The 12,907-nt window shown below is 29.7% G+C and overlaps 1 protein-coding gene, 1 long non-coding RNA gene and 1 pseudogene across 11 annotated transcripts; 2 read left to right on the top strand and 1 right to left on the bottom strand.

The window, feature by feature from the left end:
* Positions 1-920: 920 nt before the first annotated feature.
* Positions 921-1,104, top strand: LOC115033477 (annotated as a pseudogene).
* A 2,159-nt stretch (positions 1,105-3,263) lies between these two features.
* LOC100571001 lies at positions 3,264-6,372 on the bottom strand. Of its 3 annotated transcripts, none has more exons than XR_001678989.2 (6): positions 6,147-6,372; positions 5,631-5,824; positions 5,242-5,372; positions 5,072-5,163; positions 4,778-4,883; positions 3,264-3,821 (listed from the first exon to the last, which is right to left on the bottom strand). It is a non-coding gene; the product is annotated as an uncharacterized LOC100571001 (long non-coding RNA). The 3 variants fall into 3 exon arrangements; XR_001678991.2 differs by having other exon boundaries at positions 4,797-4,883; XR_510392.3 differs by lacking the exon at positions 5,631-5,824 and having other exon boundaries at positions 6,147-6,370.
* Positions 6,373-6,516: 144 nt separating this feature from the next.
* Positions 6,517-12,281, top strand: LOC100574162 (AT-rich interactive domain-containing protein 4B). 8 transcript variants are annotated; one of them, XM_016802041.2, is made up of 11 exons: positions 6,518-6,810; positions 8,420-8,505; positions 9,580-9,656; positions 10,588-10,701; positions 10,780-10,842; positions 10,925-11,018; positions 11,078-11,264; positions 11,373-11,567; positions 11,630-11,709; positions 11,785-11,906; positions 12,056-12,281. In XM_016802041.2, the coding sequence occupies exons 3-11, from the start codon at positions 9,597-9,599 to the stop codon at positions 12,245-12,247; spliced, it is 1,107 nt and encodes a 368-aa protein (XP_016657530.1). In that variant the 5' UTR covers positions 6,518-6,810; positions 8,420-8,505; positions 9,580-9,596; the 3' UTR covers positions 12,248-12,281. The 8 variants fall into 8 exon arrangements, with proteins under 8 accessions (XP_016657536.1, XP_016657530.1, XP_029344729.1 ...); XM_029488869.1 differs by having other exon boundaries at positions 9,580-9,652; positions 12,056-12,279; XM_016802030.2 differs by having other exon boundaries at positions 9,580-9,671; positions 12,056-12,279.
* Positions 12,282-12,907: the final 626 nt, after the last annotated feature.

Below are 12,907 nucleotides of genomic sequence, written 5' to 3'. Positions count from 1 at the left end.
GTGCTGGGAGGTAAGCACAGGCGGGCGGTCATGAGGACCGTACGTGACACTCTGCGGCTCAAACGAAGCGATGCCTTGATCGCGAAACCAGATCAAGGCAGAGCCGTGGAGTGCGTGGCCGTCCACTCAGCTTCCTCCCACTTCTTGAGGGATGGCGACTTCACGAGGTTCGCCGACTGGCGCTTTGTGCATCGCGCCAGGTTGAACCTCGTGCCGTTGAATGGCTTCTCGTCGTGGCGAGCCGGTGACCGTAGGTGTAGACGATGTGGGTACATAAATGAAAGCCTATCCCACGTCGTCGACCACTGCATGCGGTACACCGCGCTCTACATGGCGAGGCACAACGCCATAGTCGCCAGAATCAAGAAGGCAGCATCCACGAGGTTTGAGGTCCTCTCCGAGAATCAGGTCCTGGGCAACCAGGGCTTGAGACCGGATCTCGTTCTGAAGAAGGGCCCAAACATTTTCGTCGTGGATGTCACCGTGCCTTTCGACAACCGGCTGGCCGCATTCGAGGCAGCGGCAGCGGAGAAGAAGGGCAAGTACGAGCGACTTCGGGCCGAGTTGGCAGCGATCCATGGGTGCGAGGCAACAGTCGTGCCTTTTATTGTTGGCGCCCTCGGTTCATGGGATCCTGCCAACGATCCGTTCATGAGGGTACTTTGCAGCCGCTCGTATGCTGCCCTGATGCGGAAGCTATGTGTCAGCGACACAATTTCAGCTTCCAGGGACATTTACATCGAACATATTTCCGGGGTGCGACAGGTGAGGGCCTAAGCCCGCCTGTTGTATTTTTTGTCTATTTTACCTTTTTTTACCATTTTTACATTTATTCTGAAAATACTTTTTTTATATATATTTATGTTTCCCACCCCCCTGTCTCGATTTATTTTGTCTATGTAGGTTCCCCATTTTTGTGAATTTTTTTAAGCATTTATAATTGAATAAATCTGTTCTTATCAGCTTAACATCTGATACACCTTTCATTGAAAGGTTCAAATGTTAAACTAATTTTTTCAAATTTGGTGGAGATTTTGGGACTTGCTCCTGCTCCACCGCGGGTTGACCCGGTATTGCAGTACTACCGGGAACGGCCCACATAATAAACATGATGTATGGTTGTATTTCAAGTAATTGGAAAATCGAGAAAAGATTTATTGAATTTACAAAATTTTCAAAATCGAAAATTTTACATTTCAGATTTTCAAAATTTTGGATTTCGGATTCTCAAAATTGAACTTTTAGATTTTGGATTCTCGAAGTACTTATGGTTGTTCATGGAAAGATTCCCAATAATTTTGACATTAGTTAATTCACTAAAGAATATTTCGATGTCCATGTTCTTTCAAAACATTTCAGTTTTAAAGAATCTAAGAATTTAAAATACTATTATTTATATTGGTGACCAGTGGGCAGTGACCACTAGTTATTTAATTCAACTCCGAAAGGCGTGGCAATTATTGTTGGCAAAAATAATTAACAATTAACAAATTATTTACGAAATATGAATCGCCTCGATTGCAAGGACTGGAATCCTATGACTCGGATACCAGTTTAAATTGTACCTGTGCTGTAGTCTGTGGTTACAGTGCCCCCCCCCCCCCCCCCCCAATTTGTTTTATAAATATTTATGTCATATTAAGGAATAACCGGTGATCAGTAGTCTACTCCTACAAAACTAGAGATACAAATAATAGTTTGGCTACAGCACTGCTATGTATTATTAATGTGCCTATTAACGTTTTTTAAACTTTTTATTCTTAAGTTTTAAGAAACATTTTCAGAAAATAAACAAAAAATGTAATTGATACTGACTACGCCGATTTGTTTCTATAATAATATATAGAATACACAAAAACATGGATGATTATTATCGTAATTAGGCTTTTGAATATTTCGCATTTTTTTGATAAACCTTGGTTCACAATCAAGCGAATCTAGGTCAAAATATCTTATATATATTATAATTTGTTATAATTATTATTATGGCTTTCAACAACTATTAAACGCCCAACTCAGGAGTGGATTGGGGAGACATAGAAATATATTGAAACCTGATTAGTTCCTAGATCGTTTTCTATTTTATTATCATTTTTTTATTTATAGAATTTTTTTTTTCGGGTCATAATGCTTGAATTTAAATTAGTAGTTACAAAATTAATTTTGCAAACAGACTTTTATTAAGTAAAATTATAATTATAAGCCAGTGAACAGATTGTATAATATTTTCCCATTACTCAGATACCAGTTTAATCTGTACCAGTGCCGTAACCGGGGACAAGAGCAAGTGCCCCCCCCCCCCAATTTTTATAAAAAATGATATCATAAAAAAAATGATATCATACTGGTAAAACAATTTAACTATTCTGGTTCTACAAAAACTAGAGAAAAAAAAATGAAATGTCTCCTTTTGTTTTGTATTTAGAAAATAGTATTTGGTTTTTCTCTGTAAGATGATTCATATTGAACTCGGTAAATATCAGCATTGTAGAATATTAATGTTTTTAAATGACATTCAAGATTAGTTAATTTATAATATTTGTGTTTGTACCTATTTTATTAGTTAAAAAAAAAAATAACTAACAAGGGCTGCCAAAAGGGTCATAGGTCCTTGGAATTTTCGGGATAGTCGAATTGCACTTCTACCTATAAAGAAATGGTCGAATTGCACTTGGGTTCAAAAAAGGTAATGGTCGAACTGCACTCGGGTAAAATAAAGAGTTGACATTTAAGGTCACTATGGACGTTCACGTTTATTATTATAATAATATTTGACGATTTAAAAAAATAATAAAAAAAATTATGCATTATATATTATTACTACAAAAATTATCAAAATTAGGTAGTTAAAAAAAAATTTATAATAATTACAATAATAATATTTCATGATTTAATATATGTTTAATATATATTATATTAACATAATGGACATTGATATTTATAGAACAATTATTTACGTTTAATCCTTTCAAATGCATGATATTTTTATTGGAATACCTTTTTTGAGCAGAGCAGATTTGAGTGTAGTTCGACCACTACCTGCTTTTTACTCGAGTGCAGTTTGCTATAATATATTATACAGTTTTTGGTATGTTGTACAGACAGATTGTAAGACGGAGACAACACAAGCGGGTGACATCCTCTTAAATACGGTACTAATTGTATTTAATCAGTGGTAATAATTGTATTTAATCAGTGGTAATAATTATTCAACGGTAAGGAAAACAATAGTAAGTAAAGTGTATAAAATGTATAAAGCGGCAATCGTTTCAATCAAATTTATTGAAGCACCCCTGTTTGTGAGCAATGTACATTTAAGCCCCGTTCACACGATAAATAATTTGTCAAATATTTGATCTACGTCAAACTTCAAATATTTTAGAAATGGTTCTAAAATATTTGGAGTTTGGCAAACGTCCAATATTTGACAAATTATTTGGTCGTGTGAACGGGGCTTTATTATATAATATTATAAATTAATATTATTTAATATACATTGGGATATTTTTTTGTAAATTAACAAGGTTGCTTAAAATCTCTGTATTATACACATTAACATATATTATACATAACCTATTGATAAAATATATTCATAGATAACATATAAAAAAAAAAAAATATATATAATAATATAATATATAATACAATATATTATTATTATAATATATTATAATCTATTTTGTCATATTATGCAGAAACCACGTGCCACAAACATAATATTCTCTAATGTCTATGTACATGAACCATAGATGAACCACATTTCTTCAATTTCTATGTAATCATCGACAGTGAAAAAAGAATCATAATTATCCTCCAAAAATCTGAAAACAAAATATATAATTTTTATAATTATTCTTATGTATTAAATGTACTGTCATAATTAAGTATTTATAATGTTGTATTGAATATTAGTAACTAATAACATAGCATATTTTACATTAACACATTGACCGCCACACGTATATTTCTATTCTGATGGCACAAGCCGCGACCCGTGTTCAGCAGCGGCGGTGGACGTGTTAAGATTTTACCCAATATTTTTATTATTGACCTACTGTGAAATTTAACACATAGCACTGCTATCAGAATATAAAAATATTTTTTATAGACACTAGCAGGTCGCACATTGTTGTTATTGATATGCTGTACGACCGTGGGATGTCATAATATCATTTATTTGTAAATGTGAATATTTTCCACTGATGGAAATCAACGTGTAAGTCTGCTGAATTCAGATTGTAGACCAATAAGCAAAAGAAAAAAAAACACACATGTTCATTTTTAGTCTAATAATATTTTCCCTTGTTCACTTCTTGTCTGTGTCTTATAGGAAATTCATTTTTTTAGTAACATCACAGAAAAATTCATTTTGAAAAAAAAAGAAAATTAATTTGGTAATATACTGATTTAACAATAGAAAATATATCAAAATACGTTTTCAAAATTAAAATCGGGCTCAAACTCTTTCAGTACTGGGTGAGTTTTCTCTTTGATTTTTTGGCACTATTGTAGTCACAGGAGTTGAAACTTTTTTGATCTCAAAATAGAGTAATAAGTGACTGTGCATATATGCTCTACGGATTTAGCCATAGCTTATCTTGTTCTAAATTCTACTATAGTAGTGTACACAAACACGAAAATCAAACATCATTGCAAAATTAATACATTTAATGCTCCGCTTAGAATTTGAAGTATTTAAAAATGGAAATCATTAATATAGGTATAACCTTGTATAAAACATATGGTTTATTTTATATAATCAATTTTTTATCATTACCTCACTTTGTATACAGTACCTTTACTCGTTCATATATGTTAGATGTTTATAAACAGAAGTATTAAAATATTGTATTAAGGCAACATAGAACATCGTTGAACATTTCCTAAAACAAATATAATATAAAATATTTATTAGTAATACATTTAGATAGTTATTAAATAATTACTATTAGGTGTCATCGACAAAATATGATGAATTACTGAATTACTTTAATAACTATTAACAACTAAAACCAAGCAATCAATATTACAATGATATAATCATAACGTATACGAATGAAATGGATCATACCTTTTGGAATGTATTGTGCATCGTACGATCGAAAACCATTGCTTCCTTTAAAATAAGTTGTAGTTTTAATTTGCGAAATTCATTGTAAGAAGCTAAAATAAAAATTTGATTTACATAGATAAATAACTCCAATTCTTAACTTTATTTTTTACACTATTTGTAATAGGTACCTTTGAACAGGAAATAATGTTTAATACAATAATAACAACAGCCCGAACAGCTGCTTCATCTTCTAAAGCTGATATTGCAGATTATTCTATAGCTGGTTCTGTAGCTTGTTCTACATTTTTTTTGGGCCGACCTAGTTTTAATAAAACATTACAATGACAAATATGAAATACAAAAAAAATATTAAGCTAAATCTCTTTTTCTCAAGTATAGTTTTGCAAAGAAGCACCTTTTGTAATATTTGCTTCTTCAGGTTTTTTTACTTTTTTTTTATCTTTTTGAATTATATTTACATTAAATAATTATGATATATGATATATGTTTTATAAATAAATGGTGATAAGTGATGAGTAGTAATAATTAATCAATTTCTTACAGACTAAATTCTAACCTCTCCCTGTGACCCAAATTAATTTCATTAATCTCCAACTTGTCCCCAACACTTCATCAACAACATCAGTCTATTCATCCCATTTAGTTTCAAAATCTTTATAATGAACGAAGTATTGAATGTCACCAGTGTTTGTCCCGCATCCATTTTCCTTCATACAGCAATTAATCATTGTAAGCAAACACTTTTGTCACCTAATTAAGAATAAAAAATTACAATTCAGAAAATAACTACTTTAATATTCGATTGGCTTTTGAGATTACTGAATAGCATAGATTTAAAATGAAGATTGATCTAAAGTTAAAATCTGAGTATCCGACAAATTAATAAATATTTTCGACAACTATTTTCTATTGATTTTAGAATAAGCCCACTTGGAATAATATTTTGTGCGAATGGTATGTTTTCATATTCAAACATAATTACGAGCATAATTATGTGTAAAAACTAAAAATAACTTGACTATAATACTGTAGGAGACTGCCGATAATAATATTGAAAATATAAATCGCAAACCTTGTCACAATACATTTGTGCCCGATACCGCCTTGTAATTTGTGCCGACAATAATCGGGGACTGTAGTCTGTAGACGATTTTATGCAGTTGATTTGCGAATTTGTGCGTAGTTCAGTAGTTGTCCCGACAAATATTAAAATACGGTATAAAAAATAATTATACAAAAAAATAATAATATTATGAGTTATATTGACCACAGAACAATAATATTGTATTTTCATATGTTATCATATAGGTCTATGGGTATTATCTGTGATAATAGTTGATGATAAAGTTTGTCGTTAATAGTTGTTCGTGTAAGCGGGAATGACTTTTGGAAACCACTGAAATATTCTTATCATAAAGTATAAACAATTATTGTAATAATTATTTTCGTGGTAGTGTTTATGTATACGGAATTACGAACGCAATAACGAAAACGCTTGGACGCATAGTAGAGAGGAACGCCACAGGGGTCCGGGATCAGACTATAACTACTGTCCGACGTCTGTCCTTCCGCCCGCCGACCATCGTATAACATACACACTCGGCGCGTCCTACTCACCGAGGACCGCGGTACTCGTCTCGTCATTCGTCGACTGCGGATACCATTGCTGTTTATCGCCGCGGACCAACGGATTTTTGTTCTGCGTCGTCTCCTTCAGTATGAGAGAAAGATTACCGGTAACGATTCACATTGCAGTTCGCTTGTCCATTATTATTAATATTTCGTCTATCCGTCCGACTGTGAACGGTTTTCGATCTCCGTTTGGCCGATCTCGAACAGAGTCGGCTCTTCTGTTTCGGTGTTGTCCGGGACTGTGCATTTTTCACTCGATTAATACACGTCGTCTGCGATTGCCACACAGCATCTCGACACGGAGAGGTCATTGCATTGTCCAGCCGGCGTCCATGTTGTGCGTTCGTTAATACGATCGGCAGTGGTTCGTTTTTACAAAGGTTCATAGGGATTTTTTTTTCATTGACAAGAATGAGTGGATATCAATGCTTTGTATTTAGAATTATATTTCTCCTCCCCCCCACCCCATTTAACTCGCTTTTATTGGCGCTACTCTCAAAAAATGCTGCCGGGGGAAATGGTCCTCCCCTTTAGGGGCCCCTACTATTTATGTGTTCTTAGTATGTCAGTTGTCCTCAGTATCGAAATTCAATCATAAATATTAATACATTTTATGTTATACTTGTATACGGCAAAGATAGTATTCAATAGTTAAATTAATTTTGCTTGTTTATTGATAATTTGTACTTGCTCAATATCATAACAGTCCAACACTTTGTGTTTGCCTCTGCACTCGGGTGTCAATTGTTGACATATATAAATAGGCTTCCCAAAATAAATTTAGTAAATAATAGATAATTCATACCGTGATAAAAAAGTTCAACCAGAATTTGCTTATAGTTATGTCAGTAACATTAAATACACCAACAAATAGATTGAATGGAAGTTACAGTATTCATTTAGTAATTTTGTGTCATTTAGTGATGGTGCAGTTGTTGGCATTGTGGCAGTAAGATAAATTAGTTTCCAAATACATGTTTCTGTTATACAATTAATGAAAAAAGCTAAAATTTTGTATAAATCCTTACTGAAATAAATTTGAGTTTTTTTTATTATAGTAAGGAGCTAATTTTAAATAGCAATAACCCCCGAATACACGTTTATCTGTACCAAATGACATATTTTAGTAATAATGTTTCTGTTTTAATATGTAGAACCATATGTTGTTACTTTAAAGTAATGTATGTAGGTTATTAAAAATTTATAGTCAAGTAAATATTATATTACATTATTATTTTACATGAATTGTATGTTAGCAGCATACAGGTCATCTAAACCATGATCAATTTTTATCTGTACTTACTAGTATATTATAATTATTAATCCTGCATAATTTCAAGTCATATATTTCTTGTTTAGGTATCAATATATTTTTAATTAAGGAATTATAGTATTATTGTTTATTTTATATTTTATATGACCTAGCCTTTGGATTTAACTAGTTACTAATATCCTATTACTTTAAGATCAAGAATATATTGCAGAGACTAAAAATATATCCAGTTTTATATATTGTTAATCAAATTTTCTGAGTACCAACATGCCACCCAGTTACACTATTACCTGAACATTGTGCTAAGAATAGGTATATTATGAAAATAATGAATACACCACATACTTAATAACATTTTAAATGTTAAGCAAGTTCCCCTGTATTTTATAAAATTGTAAAATAATGTACCTACTTATATTTTATTTTATTGTTTTTTTCAGATTAAGAAGCGTATTATAAAATAATGTAATTAAAAGGAATAATCATTTTTACAAATCGTACAAGAAAAAAACCGGCATTTACAATGGTTTGTATTATTCAATTTCTCATACATAATTTGATATTGATAAAGACAAAAAGTGAACTTTGGAAATCTAAGCCAAATATTAAAATAAAATGAATTGTAAATATTTAAAATCTTATTGAAGTAAATCGTCAGCAATTGTTTATAATTTTTAAAACAATTGTATTAGATAATTTTGTAGTGTACTTATGTTATTCCTATGACATTATTATTACATCTCATTTAACACAATAATAAACATAATAAATAGTTAAAAATGCCTTCAATAATTTTAAAATAATCAACTTAAAACTATGCATAAATAGGTATCTTAATAAATGTATGGAATATGTCAAAAATTATATTCACAAACGTTTTATTTAATTAATGTTAGTTTGTTTGGCTTAAATTTCCATTTAGAATTATATCTTAGAGCTAGAGTTGCCATTGACTAAGGGTTAATTATTTTAGCCAGCATTTTTTTATGTCCTATAAATATTATATAATGCTCTTGTTTAGAAATATATGTTTAATTTGTATACTGCCTAATAGTATTAAATGATAAATAATAATTTGAATAAAATAATGTTTTCTATCAAAACTTAAATGTATTTATTTTTATTTATCATAGAAGATGAAGTTAAAATTTATGATTTACCATTGCAATTACAAATACAATTTTGTTCATTTAAGCTTAGTAAATTGAATTAATGTTTTCTACAGATAAAATATATTTTATTTTGTAATATAAATCATGTATATAATTATTTGTTAAAGCATAACGTTATAAGTTATTTTTACTTACAATGTTTTGAGGTAATATGAACAATACATTTCTTTCATATTATTATATCACTAGATGAGGTAAGAAGGTATGTCAAGTTTTAATATTATTTTGATATTTTTAAAAGTTCTATAAATGAAAGAATATTAAAATAATATGGTATATTTATGGCAACTTTAGTTTAATATTTAATATATTTACTTATTCTGGAGCAACTATTCAGTTGTTGGTTGTTCAACTTGGTAATGATTGCACTTACTGTATAAAAAGTAAATAAATGAACCTAGTTGTTTTTATCCATGGGTTGTTTTCAGAATGAAAAAGATGACATATGAACGAGGTCTACTACATGTACCTACTTGTTATTCCATTAACACTTAAATGGAAGTCAGTATGTAGTATGGTCGTATGTTTATTCTTAAAATGTATGTTACTTAGATATATATCTACCTATTCTATATAGGCGTATCTCAGGATTATATGTTCTGGTTAGTTTCAAATGAAAATAAATTTATTAAAAACCAATGCTTTATAACAAACAGACATTTAATATTATTTAATCTTAACTCATTATAACAATAATATTGAAATTACTAGAATTCATAATTCTGAGAAATACCACGTGATATATGTATTTAAATTAAGTACTTAATTTTAATGATTAGCACCTTTTCTTAAAATGATTACGTTTATTTTATTTTTAGTGTAAGTTAGGCAGTATAATTGCAGTATCATATTATATTATTCATGGTAAATAATAATATGTATAATGCGTACCTACTGCTATACATTTTTGACTATGTAATTTAAACTTCAGTTAATAGATTGGGATAAAAAAAATTTTCTTCTTATTATTGAGTTTGGTGTAATGTAAAATTCTGCTACTAACTAAAGGCGAATATTTTATCAAAAAAATCAGTCTATTGTGATCTCAACTGAAAATTTTAATTTAGTTAATATTCATGTCTTACACGTCTTACATGGATATTTTGGATTTTTCTATAATGTCTTACTATTAATTAAGCTTTAAGCAAATATTAAATTAATTGTATTATAAATATAATATAGTTTGAACAACTTCTTGTAATTGGAGTTGACTTAAGTTAATCATTTAGTTATAGTGTCAAAAAAGTTAAGTTGGTGTTGTATATTTCATGGAATTTATGGGTTTATTAATCTTATGAGTTTATAATCATTTTATGCATGCAGTAAATTATTGAATTCTATGATTACCTATTTAGAGTGCTTTTATTTATGTGCTTCAAAACCACATTTTTATTGTTCAATATAGAGACATATTATAGTTTATATGTAAAACATAGGTGAATTTGGATGAACCGCCTTTTCTTGCTGTTGGAACAGAAGTAAGTGCCAAATACAAAGGGGCATTTTGTGAAGCCAAAATAAGAAAAATATCAAAAACAGTAAAATGCAAAGTGTGTCAATTAATCTATCATAACAACAACTTAATTTTGTAAATGTTCATGCTATAAAAATGTGATTTTTCTATTAAGGTTCAATATTCTAATGGGATATCAACATTTGTTACGGATGATGCAGTAAAAGGACAATTAAAGGTTATAAATTATAATCTATATAAAATAAAAATATTATACCTATATGCTTAATATGTATTAATATACTTTTTATTACATTAAGGTGGGGGCTACTGTTGACATAAAATGTAGTGATAAAAAAGAATTAGTTAGAGCAACAATTCAAAAGATTCAAGATTGTAGTCAATACACTGTTGGTATGTATTTTCCTATTATTATATTTATATTTTATAGATTTAATTTGGTTTTTTTGCAGTATTTGATGATGGTGACATAACATGTTTAAAGAGAACCGCATTGTGTCTTAAAAGTGGAAGACATTTTGCGGCTAGTGCTACTCTGGATCAACTTCCACTAACACACCCTGAACATATTGGGGTTACACCTGTAAGAACCACTATTGTGCAAGGTCGTAGAAGTCGAAAACATAAAAAAAGTTCTGGGTAACTGCTTACTTACATACTAATATTTTATTGTGTTCTCAATTATTGTTATAGTAGTTACTTGCATATTTAAATTTAAACTTAAACTAATTGCTTTGCACAATAAAGGGAAAGTGGTGAAGAAGAATCTTCAGCAATGGAGGAAAAAGATATTGGAAAAGTAGTTTGTGTAGAAGCTAATGACAAAAAGAAAGTAAGGGACAATTGGTTTCCTGGTTTGATAGTTGCACCCACTTCACAATCCTCAGTCAAAACTAATATTGCAGAAGACTACCTAGTTCGTTCATTTAAGGATGGAAAATAGTAAACACTAAAAATGTTTCTTAATATTATTAACTATTTATTATCATATTTTATAATTACAGCTATACAGTACCGAAAAAAGAAATTACTGAATTTACAAAAGAAATTGGCGCTAGAGTAGAAAATCCTACACTTAAAACTGGTAAATATTAGATTTATAGTTTTGTAAAAATGAATCATTTTTATTATTATTATTATTATTATTATTATTATTTAGCTGTCGAAAAAGCCCTATTCTTTCTTGATAAAGATGAACTTCCACCCCACTGGGATAGAGATTTGTTGTTTGGAGTGGATAAAATTTGTATTGCTACAGATAGTGAAGCATTTGATAGTGATGTAAGTTTAAACAAGTAAAAAATAACTGGGTGGAATATTATGTTAATGTAATCCCCACTAGTATTGAAATATTGTAAAAATTATAATTCATTCAAAAAAATAAGTTTTACTATTGATAACTTTTATTTAATACACTATTTTTATTTAAGAATTCTGAGGAAGAATCAATTGAAGAAAAAGATCATTTTGTTGCACAGCTATTTAAATTTATGGATGACCGAGGAACTCCTCTTAATCAAGCCCCAGTGATTAATGACAAAGATGTTGATTTATATAAACTTTTTAAGGTATTTGATAAATTAATGTCATGCAATAGAAATAATATGCTGTATACAAGATAGGATTGGGAGAGTTGTAGTACCTTAATTGTAACACATTAATTAGGTGTTGAAATCTTTTATTTTGCACTTTATATAAAATTATAATTTTGCTTCTATTGTTTGAATCACTGTTATTTATTTAAGATTTATTTCTATTGAACTCTAACTGTTTAATAAATCAACTAGTTATTGTTCAAATAAATAAATAATACTTCAAAATACTCTCGACATTATATTATAAAAATAGTTGGTAAGTGTGCTAACTATAAAAGAAACTATATTAGTCACTCAATAATTCGAAAAATCTGTTGGTAAGACACACTCTACAAATCAAACTTTTTTCCACAAACCTCTATAATTAAAATTTCCTTAAACGCGTTTATATGCAAGTTCATATGTATGTACATTTAAAGATTATTTACAATCTATTTGAAGTACTCGTAATGAAACTAATGACGCTGGTTAAATATTAGTGGTTTATAAATGCTTTCTTACCTTACCTACCTCATCGCAGTTTTAATATGTATGTATAATAAATAAATTTCAAAATAAATGTAATATATGCATAACATTTTTTACCTCTCTTTAATTTGAATTAATTTGTTTTCCCTCGATTATTCGAACACTCGGTAAATTGAAAACCTCTATAAATCCAATTTTAAACTAGGTCCCCTGACTTTC

The sequence above is a fragment of the Acyrthosiphon pisum genome, chromosome X, assembly GCF_005508785.2.
Source record: "Acyrthosiphon pisum isolate AL4f chromosome X, pea_aphid_22Mar2018_4r6ur, whole genome shotgun sequence".
Classification (NCBI taxonomy): Eukaryota; Metazoa; Arthropoda; class Insecta; order Hemiptera; family Aphididae; genus Acyrthosiphon; species Acyrthosiphon pisum.
The sequence above is the reverse complement of the archived record's forward strand: the minus strand, read 5'-3'. Positions and strand labels throughout refer to the sequence as shown.

What these genes read in the sequence shown, in the direction of transcription:
- LOC100574162 (XM_016802030.2), top strand. Translation starts at nt 9,597, where the DNA reads ATGAACGAGGTCTACTACATGTACCTACTTGTTATTCCATTAACACTT. An exon ending in AAACATAAAAAAAGTTCTGG is followed by an intron (nt 11,265 to 11,372) that starts GTAACTGCTTAC and finishes TGCACAATAAAG; the next exon opens with GGAAAGTGGTGAAGAAGAAT. An exon ending in AAATCCTACACTTAAAACTG is followed by an intron (nt 11,710 to 11,784) that starts GTAAATATTAGA and finishes ATTATTATTTAG; the next exon opens with CTGTCGAAAAAGCCCTATTC.